General features: G+C 47.7%; 1 protein-coding gene across 7 annotated transcripts in view; it reads right to left on the reverse strand.

Moving 5' to 3' along the window:
- Positions 1–20,514, reverse strand: part of WDFY4 (WDFY family member 4) — a 276,628-nt gene that overhangs the window by 150,177 nt on the left and 105,937 nt on the right. For 6 of the 7 annotated variants that reach the window (XM_059169642.1, XM_059169639.1, XM_059169640.1 and 3 more), the window contains exons 25-35: positions 19,822–19,895; positions 17,423–17,584; positions 16,725–16,816; positions 14,312–14,411; positions 11,564–11,769; positions 10,575–10,744; positions 8,336–8,461; positions 5,399–5,563; positions 2,558–2,761; positions 1,841–1,955; positions 426–583 (exon numbers count right to left, since the gene is read on the reverse strand). In XM_059169642.1, coding sequence (XP_059025625.1) covers positions 426–583; positions 1,841–1,955; positions 2,558–2,761; positions 5,399–5,563; positions 8,336–8,461; positions 10,575–10,744; positions 11,564–11,769; positions 14,312–14,411; positions 16,725–16,816; positions 17,423–17,584; positions 19,822–19,895 — 1,572 coding nt within the window. The remainder of the gene's footprint in view (positions 1–425; positions 584–1,840; positions 1,956–2,557; positions 2,762–5,398; positions 5,564–8,335; positions 8,462–10,574; positions 10,745–11,563; positions 11,770–14,311; positions 14,412–16,724; positions 16,817–17,422; positions 17,585–19,821; positions 19,896–20,514) is intronic. The other variant, XM_059169641.1, reaches the window with a different exon arrangement.

The following is a 20,514-nucleotide window of genomic DNA, read 5'->3' on the forward strand; positions in this document are numbered from 1 at the left end:
CCCAAATATGACCCATAGGTGCATATAAAGAATGAAATGAAATAGGCCTATTGGACATAAGGAGCTTTTTGACCCTTTATTGATGGGGAATAACAATAACAAAGATTAAACCAATAACCACAATAAAAACCAACGTGGGGGTGTAGAGTCTAGGAGGGGACAGAGCTCAGATGCCAGCATGGGGGGGGGGTACTGCTCCCACTTCCCAAGACGGCTCTCAAGGAGCCTGAGGTAAGAGCCCTGAAGGGCACGCAATATCCGCCAGGTACTACCTGGGCCATATAGGTCCTCCTCCTTCCTCCCACCCCTCTCAGAATCAATTTCCAGGAAGGACAGCCAACAGTGAGTCATACAGACACTTGGTGGGTCAGCAGGAGATCCCCCCCACACCGCCACCACCACCATGGCCAGCCCAAGGTTCTCACCACCACGATGCGGTCTGTGATGAAGAGAAGAATGTGTCTGGGGTCTGCTGAGAACATCCCACTGTACAGTTTCTCCACCAGCTTCTGGGTGAAGTGGGAGATGTTTGCAAGTGAAGGAGCAGCAGCAGCTTCTGCATTTGGCTGAGGCTCTTTACTGCCTGAGGGAGGGGGAGGGCATGGTAAGGACATAGACCACATCTGAGAAATCATCAGAGTCCGAATAGCCTTCTCTCCACAACAGTCTCCAAGTCCCTTGTGGCAACCAACCACAGCTTACTCACTTCTGTATACCCGAGTGTAACCTTCTGTATACTCTGTTGCTGGAAAATGGGGTCTTATACACAGTACGTGCCCAGTGAATACACATGCTTTTCAAAGCTAAGTTAGTCTTGAACAATTTTGTCAGTGACATAAACCAAGTGTGGAGAAGGCAAACCGGGGGCAGCATTTCTTCCACCATGCATCTGGAAGGTGGGTGGAGGAGCACTTAAGGCCTAAGGTGAATGGGGAGGCTGTCATGGTGACCCAAGGCCCTGTGGCTACAGGGAACAGAGGATAAAGCTGTAAAGTTGATCGGTGTGCGCTCACCACCATGGCAGGCATTGTGTGCAGAGGGGATGTGATGATCTCAGCCAATCCTTGTGAGAGCCCTCTGAGTTAGCCACAGTCGCCATCCTCACTCACAACTGCAGGCACCTGCCCCGAGTCACACGGCCATCTAGTGATAGAGCCCAGAGCAGAAATTTGGGACCACCAGCTTAATGCTTTTCACTGCGCTACCTTCCTGCCCTGCAGATGCTCTCCAAGAAAGACCAAAAGTCAGGGTTGCCACGCTGTGGGGCAAGGAAGAGTCTGAAAGATGAGCCATGTCACTAAGGATTCCATGGCTCAGAAACCCCAGAGAAAATGTTAGTTAGTTCTGTGGGGAAGGTACGGCTCCCCAGACCTAGGCATTCTGAAGGCATCTTCAATCTCAACTTCTTAGGGGCAATGGCATCATCTTCATCCAGGGTCGTCTGTTGAAGAAACCCTGGCTGTGCCCAGTCTTGGGGGCAGAGAACAAGATGCTGAGCAGAAGAATGTTAAATTCTAGCTGCCATCTCGACTTCCCTCAAGGGAAGAGGCCAATCTTACTGAAACCAGAGGAGGGTGGATTTGGGTTCAGAGGCTTTCTGTCTCTGAGTGGTCCAGTAATGGCAGGGGTGTCATGGAGAAGGTCACCATGCCTTCCTTAGAGCCTCTAGGTAGTGTTGGTGAGCTCTCTTTGTGGATTTGTGGAAGAACTGACTTGCAAGTAGAGGGTAGCTTCTGTGGCTCCCAAGAGGCCCTGCAGCCCTGTGAGCCAGGGGCAGGTTTTCCTGTTCAGTTGCCAGAAGCTCTGTGTCATAAAGGAGAAGAAGGTCACCCCTACTCACCTCTGAGCATGGGTACATTGCCTCCATTCAGCATGTGAAATATTTCCATGGTGGAAAGCAGGACCTCAGACTGGAAGTCTCGCTTCTGTTGGCTGGTGGCATTGTGTGGAGATGCCTGGAAACACATTGGGGACTAAGAGAGTGGCCACACAGCCATCATATCAACCTCATGCCATCAAGCCTTCTGTGTGCCCCGTATGCTAATACCACAGCTGCCGGGAGTGTGGGCAGCCCACAGCTCACAACTGCCCCTTCCCCAGGGCATTGCCCTTGGCTAATGAAATCCCCTCACCAGGGAGGTGAAGCCCACTTCCTGGGTGGAGGACCCACAGGAGACCATTGCTTAGCTTGCTTTTCCCCTGTCCCCCTCTGCTGCTCTTTCCTGCTTCCTCTGAGAATACAGCCCCCAGATAATTTCCATAAAATCCCTGCTTTAGGCTCTGCTTCTTTAGGACCTGGCTAAGCTCTGCCCTCGCCCATCTCTCCAAATGCTACTTGGTGAGCTCCCTGCCATGCAAGGGTCTGCCATTCCCACCATATCATGGCAGTCCCAGGAGACGTTCTCAACCCCCAACTGGCTGACATCTGCAGGCCGAGGTGAGCTCTCCAGAGAGATCAGCTCCCAGGTCTCCCTGGGAACCCCCCAGCCTTGCGGTGCCATGTCCTCCCAGGCCGTCTCCCACAGAACACAACCCCAGAACACCCTTTCCAGCTCACCTCCAAGAGCACTTCCAGGGGCAGCCACTGCTTGGGGTTGGAGGCCGCCAGCAAGGAGTCCCTCAGCAGTCGCTGCATGAACTCCCTCAGCTGCTTCCGCGTGGGATGTGACTTGGCAGGAGCCTGTGGACCCTCTGCAATGTCGTCACCTTCAGCTTCCACCCCGGGGCTACTGGCATTCTGGACAGGCTGAGTCATGGGCTCCTCCAAGATGAGAGAACGCCAACATGAGTGGCCCCACCTGCCTCAGGGCACTCTCGTGACCACCTCTGAGATGTGCACAGGTGGAATTCTTATCAAACCCACTAACATGGAAGGCAATCGAGGCTCTGAGGAAGAAGGGAAGGCCACTTGCCCAGAGTCTCACTGCTCATCGGGGGGCCCACTGTGGTCTCTGAACATGAGGTAGGCAGAAGCCAGGGAAAGAGGCTGAGCACAGAGCAAGAGAGGCCTGCAGTGGTCAGTGATGAGCAGTGCATACGGTGATGCCTGGCCTCATGGGCTGTGTGCAAGACAGCCTGTCCTCACCTCCTGGGGGAGCCCTCACCTTTACTGCCTGCCAGGGCCTACTGACATTGACAGACAGGACCACCTGCTGAGACAAGGCGGACTTCCTCGAGGCCTAGCATCCAAGTCCCAGAAGCACCTTGGCCTTCACTTTCTCATTTTTATGTTTATAAAAATATGAGATCCGTGAGGCAGAGGTTGTCAGCCCAGATACATCCAGGAGGACATGGGGATGCTGGGAGACCAAATGACACACCCAAGGACACACGGCCAGGGGCTCCTGACTCCCGGCCCATGAACTTTCCATGCACATTCATCTGTCGGCACCTCCCTTTGCTCATTCATAAAATTAATGCAGCCGTTCTTAATTAAGCCATAAAATGAATTTAATGGCACCTAGGGAGGTGGTGACTGCATTAATTAGCTCCGTGTGGACTTGACTGGAAAGATGCCATATATATTTACAGCAAATCGAAGCCTTTTGGCCACCAGCCTTCTGCATCAAGAGGGCCTGTCGCGTTTTCTTTGCAACAAAGGCTTTTTGAAGCTGACTTGGAGCTGGGACAAGGCTAAGAGGTGTGGGGATAAGCGTTTTGAAACCGGAGCCAGGAGTCTCAAGACAGGGTTTGGCTCCTCTGCAGTCACTGAGGAGGTGACTTTGGGCCAGGCCTGCCCCCAGCAGGAACCATTGAGTGTGAGGAGGAAGAGCCCTGGGTCAGAGAGTGGGCTGCGGGCAGGCAGCCGGCTGGAACCCCGGCTCAGCAGATGGCGAGCCTGGCCTGCAGGTGTAGGAGTTAAGGTGGGGCTCTGGACGAAGGATGTCAGACCACAGACTTCAGGGTCCTGGTCCCCTCCAGAGGCCCTAGTGTGGGGGATGATGAGGGACAGCCTGTAGGACTGTCCTTCCTCTCTGACTGGCCCAGGGATGCCTGGACTCTGTCCCACCCACCACCCCTCCAGTGCAGCCCACAGTGATTTTCTTTGCTTTTTACTGCATCTTTTTTTTTTTTTAACACCTACTTTTCCAGTATGTTCTTTTAGTTCATATCAACCCAACAAACCATTTTATCTTTTTGCAAATCTTCTAGTCTTTATGCTTAGTTTATTCATTAAAACCAATTACTTGAATTTTATTTGGCCATTTAATTTTATTTTAAACTGACTGATGGAAAGGAACTGGGCCTTGGGGTGAGAGAGTGAGGTTTCAATCTTGGTTCTGTCACTCATGAATCACATAAACTCTGGCCTATTTCCTTCTCTCAAACGTTTTGTGAGATGGGTCTTACGGCCCACGACATGCAGCAGAAATTGCTCGGCCCCACTTGGCCTCTTTGGAGCTTACTGTCCCCCTTTCAGAAACCACCTGCTTAGGGTCCTGCTCGGGTCAGATAAAGCACCAGGCTCAGGACCCTCCAGGTGTTCAGCTGACGGGAGCTATCACCATGAACACACTTCTAGAAAAGAGGAGCTGAATGAACACATTGGTTCTATCCATTTGGTTGTTGAGCCGAGAATTACGGAACAAATACTGCATGCCCACACTGTACACAGCACGGCTTCTGAACCTTCCCCATAGCACTGCGTGCCTTCTAACATGTTCCTTTAGCCGTGGTTATGGATTTGCAGACACGTGTCACAGGTTCAGCCTCCCTGTTGGGGTCTCAGCTTCCTACTGCACTGTGGTAGGGGTGATGGGGGATGTCTGCCTTCCTCTCCTTCACCTGCCCTTCCCACCATCCTCACCTGTTCTTCTCACTGGCCACATGCTCCCTGCCCACCAAGCCCGCTTGGCCCGCTGGGCCTCCCTTCCTGTGGCCCACACTCACATCACGTCCTCAGGACCCAGTCGGCCCTCTGCTCTCCCAACCTTGGCTTGTCTGGCTCTAAGCTGGGCCTCAGCAAACCCTCTGACTGCAAAGAGTCCCGGGCCTGCAAACAGGATGAGAGGCGTGATCCCCAAAGATAGGACACTTCCTATTCCATGTCTCCTGTCAGGGGTGTGGGCCACTGGTTTCCTGGGATGGAATTTGTTGGTTCACATTAGCAGCGTGAATATTCCATACAGAACTGGACTTGGTCCGCCATCAAATTTCTCATTACTGAGATTCCGGACCACTCCAAAAATTACTGAATCTCAGAGCTGAAGGACGACTCAAGCTGCATCTCAGCCAAGAAAAGGAAAATTACCCAAGTTGTTTACTTAATGTTTCAGCCAAGTTGCCTTAAAATGCATTTTAATTTGGGGTGGGGTTAAGGAAGACTGTTACCCTTTGGTCTTGAAGCATGATAACGCTCACCCCTGCTCTCACTGGGCAGGGCAGTGAAATGTCCTACCTTGTGGGTCCCCAGAGGGAAGGTGACTGCAGCCAACGTCTGGAGGAACTCCGGGGCTCGCCAGGCAGGATCCTGGGGGTAGGTGCTGTGCACACAGCCAAGGAAATGCAGCACGCTGGCAGGGAATGACTGTTCCCAGGCGTCATCTCCAGAGCCTCCTGGGGGCTGAAGGCACACTTCATGAGAGGCTGAGCATGGGAATGTGGCTGGCGACTGCAGGGGAGCCAGAGGATCTGAAATCGAAGGCTTTCTGAGATAGTCAGCAGGACACCTAAATTGTAGACACCTAAGTCTGTGGGTTAGCCCAGGATACTAGTCACCAGTTGGGGAAGGGGTTAATATGTGCAGGCATTGTTACAGGGCTTCACACACATTCCTCTTCTCCCCTCACGACCACTCTCTACATTTACACCTATTTTACAGATGGGAAGACAGAGGCACAGAGAGGTCGGGTAGCTTGCCAAAGGTTACCCAACAGATAAGTGACAAAGCCAGGAACTAAACCCAGGCAATCTGGCTGTAATGTGTGTGTGTGTGTGTGTGTGTGTGTGTGAGAGAGAGAGAGAGAGAGAGAGATAGATTATGCTAAGAAAGTACAGATCACAATTTTTTCTCCTTTTAAAAACAAAAATGTATTTAATTTTTATGATATACTCTTTTAACATGTAATTAGGTGTTTTTTTATTTTAGCCACTTACCTATGATGAATTGCACCAATAGATTTCTTGCATTTTTGCAAAGAGCTCACTGAGTCCCTCTGTTAATCTCTCAGTGCACTTCCTTATTTTGTTTATAAATATTTTACTTATGATTTTGAGTGCATATTTATAAATAATAGTGGGCTGCAGTTTTCTTTTTGTTTTATGTTTGTCAGGTTTTGTTATCAGTATTATGATAAAAAAATACTCTTCTCCTTTCTTTTTATTCAAGAAGATGTTAAATCCATAATTCTTGTATTATTTAAGTTGCTCTTATGAAACTCTTGGGCTCCATTTTTTTTTCATTATTGCCTTGTTTAGAATCTCAAATGTCTCTTTGATCTTGTTTAGGTAATATTTTATTCAGTTTGCATAAATGGCCTTTTTAAATTCATTTAATTTTCTGTATGATTATTTCTCCCTTCTCTTCTGTATGTGTAACCCATGCTCTCTTTACCCCACACCCTCTGACTACATAAGGAGCTGAGGACTTGTGGGTTGATTTAAACAACCAACTTTGGATATATCTCCCGATTATTTTCCTGTCTAGTTCTAAGATTCTAATATTTGGCATCTTCATTTTTTTGTTGCTGTTGCTTTCTAGAATTAATGTGATTGCAGTTTTAAAGACCTCTTGACTCATATTTCGTTAATGTGGTTAGACTTTTTGTTTTTTATTATTGTTATACACTTCATTTTGTTATGTCCTAGTCAGAGCATGTGAACTGTATACTTTCCTTCTTTGGAAAGCTTACTCATGGTTCCATTACAGACCTAATGTTCAATTAATTTCGGAGTCGGGTGCCTGAAAAAATACATATCTCCAGTTTGCAGCATAAAGAGTTTGTTACCCTTCTAACCAGTAAAGGTTATTTTGAAAAAGCAAAAAAAAAAAAAATTGAATAACATGAAAGCAGGTAAAACAAAGAAAACGTATAGTCTGCTGAGAGGAGTAAAAAAAAAATAATAATTATTATTATTATTATAAGACCAAACATTTACATTATAATGTCAAACATAAAATGGCTATCTGGGGAATTACAGATGTGACACTTAAACTGGGTCAAAAGCAAAGACCCCATAGCTGGGGCTGTGAGGACTGCGCTGGGGACTCCCATACAGGATGGTGGGACGTAGATTAGATGTAGGGACGTGTATGTATAATGTCTAATGCAACCTTCCTGAGAAGTGCATCCAAAAGAAAACACATGAAGGTCACTAACTGACCCACTATCCAAAATCCAGAATTCACACTAAGGAGAATATCAAACTACAGAGAAAGGATATCTGCTCACGAAAGTTCTTTACAGAGTTTTTATAACAATGAACATTCTGAAAAACAACATAAATTTCCATGTACAAATATAGATAATTCCCAACAACGTGTTGAGAAAAAAAGGCAAGAGGGGTTTATGTGGCCCAACCCTCTGTAAGGCTACGGTATAATCCTAGGTGTCTGGAAGAACATTCCCCTGAGGTTCACAGCGGTTATCTCTGCATGGGTGTGTTTCAAGTGATTTTTACTTTCTATCTTCCTCTTTGGTTAAAGTTGTAAAGGTAAACATGCATTGTCTTATAGAAGCGATAAGGTTTCCCCACACAGAATGAAGCCTCCAGTCACCATTGGGGTCTACAGAATGAAGTCAGAAGTTTTCAGCCTCCCATGCAAATTCTTGTTGATCTGGCTCACAGTTATTCCCATTCATAGGGGGCCTTCACCCCTCACACTTGCCTCCATGTCAAAAATAACCTCTCCACCTGCCTCTTGAGGACCCTGAAGTCCTGAGTTAATGGCTCTCCATGTCACGTATGTGGTTGGTGGCATCTGTCTTCTCTAACAGGTTTCTACCTCACAGCTTACCCATGTGTGAGGCCCACTTGTCATGGCGGAGGTGAGCTTCTTGAGGAAAGAGGCCCCTTTCCACCTCCTACCAGTCCCCTGAAGCTCCTGACCTAAAGCAGTTGCTCATAAATGTTCCCCTAACTGAAAGCATTAAATCTCCCAGTGAGAAACTCAAATATGTAAACAAATGGAAAATAGATGTTCTCTGGCAAGAGTGCGTAAACTCTACTGAGGACATTTAGGCTGGGGAACCCACCTGGCCTCTTCTACCAAGCATTCTGAACAACACTTGTTAATTATCAGCAAGGGAAACTGCTGGAAAAAGTCAAGGTGACTCTTCAAGATTTGTCTTCCCATCAGAACCTCCTCATGAAATGTGGGGGGGATGGGTCTCACCTGGCTCATGGTGGCTTTCAGCATTTCCAGGAGCAGCAGGACACCTTCAGTGCACAGCCCAGCCCGGAGGACTTCTTCATTGTGGTGCTTCTGCAGGAGCCACTGGAGCATGGCATCCAGGCTATCCTGAAAGAGGGGGCAGGGGCTATAGAGAGACCACTGGAGGCACACCAAGGGGACCGGCTTTCCAGCCTGCACACTGTATTTTCCAGGGGGCCTGAGTGGGAAAGGCAAACAGCACAGTAGCTGTGCAGACAGCCTAGGTGGCTGGTCCATGTGGAGAACGTCAGCCCGCTTGGTGGTGCATAAGGGAAGTACATGGCTCCGAGAAGATGCTGCTAACCCACCAGTGATTCACCTTGACTTCAGCTCTTCCATTTGGTTTGCGATCCCAATCGACTGTCATGAATTTTTGTAAGTGAGACTACAGAGGACATATGAAGAGTTCAAAGGCTTTGAGGAAGGTGCCGAGTGTAGCAGAGGGAACACAGGGCTTGGCTAGCAGGGCGCTCTGACTTTGCCTCTTTAAAAGTTGGGCTTATGCAAGCTCTGAAGCCTCTTGGCAACTCAGTTTCCTCCTCTATAAAATGAAAATTACATTCTCTTCCCCATGGGATGGTTATAAATATCAAGTGAAATAAAATATGTAAAACATCTATCACGGGTCCTGACATTGAGGAGATGTTTGTTCCCTATGATACGTTCCTGAAGAAACAGAAATACACGGTTTCGGTGAACTTAGCACAGCATATTAAGAATTTTATTTTGAAGTGTGGATCTCTAATACTATTAGCATATATAAAGATTTAGATAGGTCAAATATAAGGATGTCAAGAGAGGTAGATTTTCTGGCCTTCAGTTTACAGAGCCAAGCCCCTCCCCCACTTTCAATTCAGGGCAGTTTAACTCCACTCAGTTGAGACTGAGAAACAATTTTCTGAATCTGCTATTTGTCAGGCACCCAGGAAGGTGAGTAAGAAGTAGGGTCTGCACCTGAGGAGCTCAGTAGCTGAAGAGAGAGGAAATCACATAACTATGTCAGTGCCACTGACAGGAAATGCTAAGGCACATGGGATAGAATGAGTCCCCCTATCCAGGGATCTGAGCAGGAGGCAGAATCTGAGCTGAGTGATGAGAGTCCATCCACCCCCTCAGCAGGCAGGGGACATGGGAGTAAGAGCTCGTTAAAGGCACAGGGGAGGCAAGCACACAGCAGCTGGTCTTACTGGAGAGGTGACTAAGGAGGTTCACAGCACCAAGGGTGGGCAAGGGAACAAAGTGGGTTGGAGAGAAAAGTGAGGGCCCCAGTGACAGAGGGCCCTGATGCCGGCTGTGGAGTCGGAACCCCATCCATCAGGGGAGCTCATGAAGCCTTGGATGTGGTGCAAATGAATGAGTGAAGGGCTGTTTGGTGAGAAGCTATACCTAGTTAAGTGTAGGCTCCTCTCAGGAGAAATTTGGCTAAAGCAGGACAGAGGAGGATAAGTAAGACAGCAGTTGGTCAAGAGTGGGCGTCAAGGGGGCAGCTTCTGCATTTAGGTGGAGACACAGGTCACGTATTTATGGTCTATGAAAAAAGAGTCGGTAGAAAGGGAGGGGCTGGAAATACAGGAGAAAGGGTTAACCCCTGGTGAGGTCGCTCAGGAAAGGGGTGGAAGGAATCCATCAGCCTTTGCCAGCGACAATAGAGAGAAGGTGATGAAGAGGGTCATGGCATAAATAGGTGGTAGAAAGTGGGGTGTCAAGACAATGCCCTTCCGGGATCCTCCACTCCCACTGTGAGGTAAGTCATCTGAGCACAGGGCAGCGTTGGGGGGGGGAGACTTGATAGCATATATGGCTGACACTAAAATGCAGGGGAACTGAGGGGTCTGGCTAAGGTAAAGAGACATGCTTTTTCAAAAGGCATAACCCGAGGCTCTAATTCTGCGGTGGCAGCATTCACCTCCCCGTGTCACTCCCATCATCATGTGACTTCTCTAGCCATGCCCAAAAGGAGAAAGACTTAAAACCCAGACCTGTTGTCAGGGAGGGTGGGAGGCAGAGGCCCAGGAGCTCAGGGGATCTGAAGAACTAGCCAAAGGGGTAGCAGTGCGAGGCAAGGAAGTGGGTCAAACGCAACACAAGTTGGAGGATGTGGATGGAGGCAGGGGTAGAGAATCTTAAGGAAGTGCCTTGGTCACATGGGATCATAAAAGCAGGTGGGTCACTCCATCCCGGGGGCACTCCAAGAACCTACTTTGGGCCCATCCGTCAGCTCTGTAAGTGGCGTCTGCAGGAAGAAGGTGGACACAATGAGGTAGACTTCTGGAATATGCACATGGTGGCCCAGAAAGTCCTTCAGGACGCGGAACCCAGGAAGCAGGCAGGGGCTCTGGTCAGGCGTGGGGGTCTGGCTCTTCAGGTTATCTGTTGATCAGGTGGAAGGGGCACAAAATCAAATTGAGAACAACTGCTATTGCTTCTGGTCAAGGTGGGAATAGGGCAAAGGAATTCCCTGCCACCTACCCATCCCACAGAAATGCCAGATAGAAAGATATGTCATACGTGCACGGGCATAAGAAAGTATTCAAAAGAGTTCCTTTTCCTATTCCTGACATACACATTCCTTCCTTCCTTCATTTATTCAAAAACAGATACTTATTTGGTGCCTACTACCTTAGAGGCAGTAGGGCAACTTTATACTAAACAATAGGGACATAGCATTTCAACAAAATATACAGAACCCCAGACCCTCACCAAGTACTTAGAATGTAGCAAGAGGGAGGGACATTAAGGAATTAAATACCTAAACAAATAGATGCTTGTGAATTGTGACAAGAACCATTAAAAAAAAAAAAAAAGCAATATAACAGAGGTGCCCTAATTCAGGTGGAACCCTCCTCTCCTGGAGGAAGCGACATTTGAACTGAGACCGGAAGATGGATCCACACCAGCCAGGAGAGCCTTCCCAGTGTTGTGGGCTGGGAGAAACATCTCAGGAAGAGGAAAAGGGCTAAGGAACTTTTGAGGAATAAAAGGAAGCCCCCAGCATCTGGAAAGCAGTGAGGACAAAAGAGGATCCTGACCAGGAAGTAGGAAGCGACTGGGGCTTATGGGGTTCAGGGGTCAAGGTGATCCTACTGCAAGAGCTGTGAAGGCCCCAAGCAGGAAGGAGCCTGGCAGGTCCTCACTCGCAGCCCAGGATGAGGTGGGAGAAGAACCTCCTGGAGAAGGCTGCACACTCACCTATCACAATGTCCACACCCTCCGAGCTGCGCTCCACCCAGGATCCTGCACACAGGCCATCTTTAAATCGCCCGCGGAGGGAGGGGCTTGCCAAAAAGTGCAGCAACAGTTTCAACCCCAGCACTGTGGTGCTGTGATGCACGTGGCCCTGCATGAGGAGCAGGAACCAGTCAGGCCCCAGGCTCAGAAACATCTCTTCCTTTGTCCTGCAGGGTTCAATAAATGCAGTAAATTATCTCTTAGTTTGTGAGCAAAGATCACATCCAGAAGATACAAATAATGTCCAGCCTCCCTTGTCACCAAGGAGAGGAAAATTAAGGTTAACTTGGCTATTACTTAGTGAAGTACATGTTATATTTTTAAAGGATGGTAAAATAAAATGCTGGCAAGGTTGCTGTTAAATGGCTGAATATGTTTATTAAAGGCTGAAGTGTAAGCTGGCTAAATCTTTTCAGTGCAATTGGAAACTGTATCAACAAATGAATAAATGGGCAGGTCCTCGATAGCCCTACTCCGCTAGTACTCCTACTTAGTGGGTCTGACTAGCCACTCATCTAATTACATCAATACAGTCACATAAAACACATAATGGTTGGTTAACTCCCTTTTCAAATACACAGGTCAAAATTAATCTCAACGGAATAGTCCAATATTTATGCATATTTATGAATTTAAGCAAAATACATGTTTAAGTGTCACATTCAAAAATGAATTTTTAAATGATGAGTTTAAGGGGCACCTGGGTGGCTCAGATGGTTAAGCATCTGCCTTCGGCTCAGGTCATGATCCCAGGGTCCTGGGATCGAGTCCCACATTGGGCTCCCAGCTCTGCAGGGAGTCTGCTTCTCACTCCCTCTCTGTTCCCCCTGCTTGTGCTCTCTCTCTCTCTCCCTTTCTCTCTCCCTCTCTGTCAAATAAATAAATAAATAATAAAATCTTAAAATGATGAGTTTGGAGAATACAAACTTGCTAGAAGGGACTGGAGGATAGGGAGGTAGGCAACCAATCCTCAGGGGTAACAGCTCAGCAAAGGACTCTGCCTCCTGGGAACCAGAGTAGGGCCCATCTTTACCGGGCAATGTTGTCAGTGCCAGCTACTAGATTAGGGAGCGAGGCTGTGGCCACCAGACTAGGAGTCAAGAAACTGTCCTCTTCTATCCCTGCCTCTTTTGACTAACTGGATAACTTTGGCAGGGCTCTTGATGAGCTATGGTCATTTTTCTTGATGTTGATAATGGTGGTGATGATGACTGTGGTAATGATGATGATAATGATGGTGTTGGTGATGATGGTGGGAAAGATAATAATAACAAGAGTAATGGTGGTGATGCTAATGATGGTAATGATGATGGTGATGATGGTAGTGGTGAGAATAGTGGTAATAATAATGATGGCGGTGATGATGATGGTGGTGGTGGTGATGATGGTGGAAAAGATAATAATAATGAGGGTGATGGTGGTGATGGTGATGGTGGTGATGATGGTGGTGATGATAATGATGGTAATGATGATGATGGTGATGATGGTAGTGGTGATGATGGTGGTAGTGGTGATAATAGTGGGGATGATAATGATAATGATGGCGGTGATGATGATGGTGGTGGTGACGATAATGATGGTGGCGATGGTGGTGATGATGATGGTGAGGATAATGATGTTGAGATTATGATGGCCATTGCAGTTAGCTTATGTAATATTTATAGTATCTCAGATACTGTGCTTAGGGCTAGCCACATATTAACTTCCTTCTTTAGCAGGCACTAATTTTATCCTCAGATAAATGAGCAAAAGAGGGCATAGAAGGTTTAACTAACCTCCCCAGGGTCTCTGGAGGCAAAGCTGGGCTTTGAACCCAGGAGGTCTAGAGATCAGAGTCCCAGTGCTTAAGCGCTACACTACATTCTCATTCAAAAAGATGAAAAAGGAAAGAGTTGGACTAGCTCACCTACAGGGCAACTTCCAGTTCTACCATCCTTAGAGTCTAGGAATGCAGACCTTTTAAGCACTGCCTGCAAGGCTATTTTACTGAAGGGTGATTCCCTACCCCATTCCTATGTCCCCCAAATACATACACATGAAAATGTCAACTCAGCAGCAGCAAGGATCTGGACTAACTTCTTCAGCACTGCATTCTCAGAGTGAGGAACAGTGTCTGGCACACAGTAGGTACTCAACAAATAGTTGTTGAATGAATGAATGAATGAATGCATGAATGAATGACATAAAGCAGGTAGTTGGGGGAGAGAGTTAATGGGATTTTATGGTTACACATTGTTTCAGAAGTTAATTGAAGGCAGATACTTCTTTTTCCAACTTGGAAAAATAACTAAAAAACTGACAGTAAATAGCAGAAGAATTTGGCAAGCCATTTCCTTGATAGATGTTATTTAGGCTAACCATTTCTCTATTCTACTGTCTGCCAAGTACAGGACATCAAAATCAGTACTTGTCACAACTGCCAAAACAATAACAATTACACTATAGCAATGGCAACAAAAAGAGCTTATTATCATTATACCAAATCTGTTCTGAGTTACTCATGCCCATTGCACATTTGCATCAGAATATCTCAGGGCAAGGTCTGCTTTATTGAGTGGAGAGAATATAATTTTTTTTTCTGACTGGTGCAGGAAACACACTGCAGAAAACCAACTCGGAGATGCTAAACTTTTCATTAAGAAAAGGTTTTAATACTGCACCCTGTAGGAGGCAAGCTCAGGCCAAATCACTCTTCCTGGAGCTACTTACTCAGAGGACAGATGAAGTTGAGAGGAAGATATTACGCTGAACAGCATCTCCAGCAACTGGTTTCTGAGCCAGATTGTCTTTCCAGATGTTTGGCTTCCAGCTACAAAAAAGGAAATTCAGATTTGAGAGAAAACGGATGTAAAGAGACATAATATTTGCCGCAGTAAGCAATCGTATTCACCAAACACTTAGTTCACTCAGGAATTTAGCCATGGATGAGACTCAAAGTTTGGCATTCGAATCTAGAGTTCTATGCAATGCTTAAAAAGAATTTCAGGAAAGGTTCCTTAAGTTCCCTTTAACTGAAGATGTTTTTGATGCTTCCCATCAGCCCCCCCAAAAAATCCTAAAAAATTAGGTCAAATTTATCTTCTAGTAGAAAAATGTTTTTTTCCCATTATCATAGGCTGCAACATTTCTTGACCACCTACTACATGCTGGGCACTACAGGAGGCACTGGGAACAGAGTGGTAGAGATTTTTAGTACTTAATCTCAATTCCTCTTCTCAATGCTTTTCCAAGCTAGGCCTTCAGCATGCCGATGTCACACTAAAGACAGAGTTTGAATTGCAGAGTCCAGAATGAAGTCCATATAAGAAGGAGGGGTGACTTCCCTGACTTCCCTATGACCCTGCAATTGCACTCCTGGGTATTTACCCCAAAGATACAGATGTCGTGAAAAGAAGGGCCACCTGTACCCCAATGTTTATAGCAGCAATGGCCACAGTCGCCAAACTGTGGAAAGAACCAAGATGCCCTTCAACGGACGAATGGATAAGGAAGATGTGGTCCATATACACTATGGAGTATTATGCCTCCATCAGAAAGGATGAATACCCAACTTTTGTAGCAACATGGACAGGACTGGAAGAGATTATGCTGAGTGAAATAAGTCAAGCAGAGAGAGCCAATTATCATATGGTTTCACTTATTTGTGGAGCATAACAAATAGCATGGAGGACAAGGGGAGTTAGAGAGGAGAAGGGAGTTGGGGGAAATTGGAAGGGGAGGTGAATCATGAGAGACTATGGACTCTGAAAAACAATCTGAGGGGTTTGAAGTGGCGTGGGGGTGGGAGGTTGGGGTACCAGGTGGTGGGTATTATAGAGGGCACGGATTGCATGGAGCACTGGGTGTGGTGAAAAAATAATGAATACTGTGATGCTGAAAATAAAAATTAAAAAAAAAGAAGGAGGGGTGACTAAATAAGCTTACTTTTGTCCCATTATCCATTCATTCATTCACTCCCTTGGTTAGCCAGTTATTTTACAAACCAATTCAGGGCACACAAACCATGCTGCAGAAATAGGACTGATGAGGCAGCTTGAAGAAGTGGGGTCCGATTTCTCTCTACTTGGATTCTGTCCCCAAAAGTCTTAATCTCCCTGAGCCTCCATTTCCTCATTTAGAAAATGGGAATAGTAATTCCTACTATTCGGGTTTGACCTAAGGAAAAGAGATTTTTCCAGATCGAGTAACACTTTCCAATAGAATCTTTTGAAAAAAAAAAAAAAAAAAAAAAAAAAAAAAAAAAAAAGTTTTATATCTCCCCTGTCTGATACAGTAACCACTAGCCTCATGTGATTAGCAAGTACTTGGAATGTCACTACTGTGACCAAGGAACTGAACTTTTAATTGTATTTAACTTCTATCAATTAAAATAAGTTTAAGTGGCCACATGTGGCTAGAGGCTTCTATGTTGGACAGCATAGATCTGGAGGGCCCAGGACAAAGTGGTCAGTGACTATTCCCTTCACACCTCCTCTAGCAGAAGGAGCATGACATAGCTCTTGTTCTGTGCCTGGTTGGGAGGAAAGAGCCTTAAAGAAACAAATCACAAGAGTGTGCATTAGAGTAGGCCCAACAGTTTTATAAGCAAAGGAGGTGACTTAACTGACTTGATGGGACCAGAGAGGCATTTATGCCTCCAGTGGGTGAAGGAGGGACTGGGGTGAACAGGGGAGGCATTTCTGCCAAGGGAAGAGCACAGACAAAGCATGGCTAGAGGGCAGATCATCATACACTAGGATGTGCAGGGCCTTCAGAGCGCTGAAGTTGGGGCTCATCAGGGGAGGAAGGGGAGGAGAGATTTAACCAAGAAGGTAGCAGGAACTGGATCATAAAGGATCCCATCTGTTGACCTATAGCGAACCAAGTTTTATCCTAGAGGTCTTGGAAGCCACTCCAGGTTGTGAAGGAAGAATATGCAATTTTATGTGATTGCAACCCTACTCACAAAAACTATGACCTCACAAGCCTGTACTTGGGAACAACTGCTCAGTTGTGGGTATCTTCCCCTTCCTTTGACTCAACCCTTCCCTCTACGAAATGGCCCCATGAGAGGTGGCTCTCAAGGGGTGCCATAAGGCTCATTCCCTGCCTTCAGACTGGTGTCTGAGAAAGGTCTTCTCACCAGGCACCGAGGAATCCAGGCCCCCATCCACACAGATCTGCCTCTCGTTCACCGAAGAAGGCTTGAGGGTGTACACAACAAACAGTCCGATTCTTAATGCAGAGAGAGAAGGATACTTTGAATGGTGAGCTCAACCCATGCTTGCTCAACACATATACAAGTTTTGTACCCAGATCCACCCAAATCAGTTTCAAGGGAGGGTATGAGGGGAATCATGTTATTCTGTGATCAATGCAGTATTTCCATAGACCTCTAAAATCTGTCCAGATTCATCAGAGCAGTTAGCTCTGGCTCTGCCAGATCAACAAAACAGATAGTGATGAGGATGGGAAGGGATAAATACCAGGTCAGCTGGGACTGTCCTTTGGGAAATCTGCAAATAGCAGACCTGTTGGGTCAATGGCTGATGAGGATGACTGTGCTCATGGAAATTCTCGAATCATTGGCGTAATAAGTGTGTCTGAGCACCAGGGAGCAGTGAGCACATAGTCCTGCTGGGAGTCTAGCAGACCCGCCCCTTTCCTCAACTCTCTGCCCTGAACAGAACTTCTAGAAGGTTCTAAGGAAATGGAATCTGCCATTACACTGAAGGGTAATGTTGCTGGGTTGAGTGTGGTCAGGAAAGAACTGGGGCCTATATTCCGCTGTGAAATAGTCCCAAACCCCTGCCTGTCCCCCTGGGAAGCCTGGCACAGTACCTGAGCAAGTCCTGGATGCTGAAGTGGCCCCTCAGCTGACAGCCCAAGATGGCAATGATGGTGGGGATCTTGGAGAAGGTGAGGCCCGGCTCATTGAAGAGGAAGACAAGCTTGGGTATAAGCTGGGCCTGGTGAGCAATCTCAGCATTCCGGGGTCCTTCCCTGTGAGCCCAGGAGTAGAGGCAGTAAAAGCTTTTACTGGAATGAACCAAATTTGCTGTGTTTCTGCTGAAAAGGTTTCCTAGGCTGGGCTTGCTCTGTGGCCCTCTGACTCCAGTGCTCTCTTGGCAACTCATCAAAATGCTGTCAGACACCCATTGAATATGTGTCTGCCAAATGCCAGAGCTGCTCAGGGATGAGCCTCCCGTGCCCTTCCACCCCCGGAAACTGCCTTCAAAGACAACCCCAGTTATTGACTTTTAAGTTCTAAGCCTCAGGGAAAACTAATGCCGGTCTCAGAAAACTCAGAAGGAAGACAGCAGACTCCGTGTGACCGCGGAGCACTTCCCAACAGCACGGAGCCCTGGGCGAGTCTGTCTGGGTGTGTGCTCTTCCTGCTCGCCCCAAACCACAAAGTGGATGAATGCCACTGAGAGTCAAAGGGGAGAAAGACAGAATTCAAGCATCTGCGTCCTCCTTCTTAGAAAAATCACAAATTCAATTTCCAGTAAATTCGACTCCCCCCAAAGAAAACAGCTCCCGGGGTAAATGTCCATCTTGTAGAAACCAGTAAAGAAAGAAAGTGGGAAAGGGAAAAAGAAAGATGAAAGAGGGGGCAGTGGGGTGGGTGGCTCCTTCTCGAGCTGTCTTTTCAGGACTGATAGCATGAACTCTGCCAGGCTCCACATCCCCGATACATAGAGGGGTAGCACCAGGCCCGTTCTGTGTGTGGTCTGTATGCATCCACCTGCCAGGGAGAATGTGCAGGCTCCGGCTGTGTTTGGTGCTTTCTTATCACAGCACTGAGCAGCCTGTTTGTCTGTATTCCTTCTCCACAAGACTGTCCTGTGGTTCTGGAACTTCCAGCACGAAGAACTGGGTATGAAATGGAGCAGGTTTGCAGCAGATACCCAGGGAGTGGCTGAGTGAAAAAAGGGTCACAAATCTATTCAAAACATCGAAGGCACTACTGATAAGCTGAAACAGCCCTCCGTGAGAGGCAGGTGGCCGTGGGGGTGACCGGCCTGACAGGTAAGGAAGGAGTTGGGGTGTGAGGGTGGATTTCCTGCCTCCCTTCTCCTTTATTCTGATCCCAGGGACTGGGACCTCCCATGTTCTAACTCCCCTCCGTCCTTTGCAGAGGTGAAGTCATGCTTCGGTCAGGCCACGGGACCCAAGATGGCCCACTGAGACCCCATCCTATTGCTGAGACAAAAAGGAAAAAAGAAGCCCTCTGTGCTACCTCTGTGGGCCGAGGATTTGCTCTGAGGAGCTGTCCGGAGGCCATCTTGCCGTCTGCCCACATGATGCCAGCATGGAAGATAAGCGTGGACAAGACGGGTGACAGGTCTCAGATGAACCAGTGTGAACGCCACCCAGCCACATGTGAAGATCTGCCCCCGTCCAACCTATGAGCCAATAAAATCCCCTTTCTCAACCTTCCTTTTGCTCTCCCTCCTCCCTTCCTTTTTTCTTCCCTTCCTTCCCTCCATAAGTTGGTTTGAGTTGTATTTCTACCACTTGCAACCAAAAGAGCCCTGAACAATCGAAAAGTGACTCAGAAGAGTCCGTTAGAGGGAAAATAGGTTGGGAGGTAAATGGGACACAGAGAAGTGTTTCTGTTTGTTGAGCCCCTGAGCGTGTGCTAGTTAGAGCTGGAGAGTCCCCTCCTGGGGCCCAAATCCACCAGGGGAGAGACCTGCCTTACATACATGAGCCAGTGGGAAGGACACTGCCAAAGACTGAATGTCTGTATCCCCCCAGGATTCGTATGCTGAAACCAAACTGTCGACGTGATAGTATTTGGAGGCATGGTCTTGTGGAGGTAAACAGGTCACAATAGTGGGGCCCTTATGATGGGATGAGTGCCTTTATAAAAGAGATCCCAGGGAACTCCCTCGCCCCTCCCACCAGGTGACATTATAGTGAGAAGACTGCCCTTAACCAGGAAGCAGGACCCTCACCAGACACAAAATCTGCCAGGGCCTTGATGTTGGATTTCCAGCCCCTGGAACTTAGAGAAATCAGTCTCTGTCGTTTATACACCATCATGCCTATCATATTTTGTTACAGCAGCTCACATGGTCTGAGACAGACATGCTGCCCGCCGGGAACTCAGAGCTCTGGAAATGGGAGAAGGCCGTGGCTGCTGAGCCCCTAGCCTGTCCTGCAACCCTCAGTTCCCCGTCTCAGCATGAAGCCATCAGTTCTAGCCCCCACCCTGCCAAAACTGGGCCTACCTTGGTGATCGAAGGATTTCTGCAAGGTGGGAAAAGAGGGAGAGCTCCAGGCTGTCCGCGGTGTTTGTCCAGAGCTGGAGAAAACAAGCACACAGTGAAGCCAAGACGCACGTGAGAAGGGACTCCGGGCAGGGTATGCATGTACAGCCCTGCACCTGGTCTCCTTAGGCTTGAAACCACTAACGCCATTTAGCAGCTCAGGAATCAGTGCAGCTCTCCCAACACCTACAACTTAGAAGCTACCTTTCCCAGGGGAAAGCTCAGACATGGTTCCTCTCTCCCCTATCTCTGCTGTTGCCCGGTGCTTCAGTGCAAGTCTGGATGGGAACCAAGGACACCTGCTGTACCCTGTGCCTGGCCCTCAGCCTTGCAGCCCCTCTTGCCAGGTACAGCTCACCCTCACTGGAGCCTGGAAGGCAAGTGTCAGTCTTCCCAAGTTAGAGATGAGGAAACAGAGCCTGAGACAGACCCACAGAGGGACAGGTCCCTTTCACCACCAGCAAGCGGTAGGACTGGAATCAGAAGCTGAGTCTTGCCTGTCTGGTTTGATGCTTCCAGACAGAGGCTACCAGATGCTACCAGAGTGGTTTGTGACCACCCACCCAAGTTGTGCACGTATCACCTTCCTCAGCTCCCACCTCCGTGAAACCCTCACGACCCACTGCGAGCTGCACACCAAAGGGAAGGCACTCA

This window comes from Mustela lutreola, chromosome 4 (assembly GCF_030435805.1).
Source record: "Mustela lutreola isolate mMusLut2 chromosome 4, mMusLut2.pri, whole genome shotgun sequence".
Taxonomy (NCBI): domain Eukaryota; kingdom Metazoa; phylum Chordata; class Mammalia; order Carnivora; family Mustelidae; genus Mustela; species Mustela lutreola.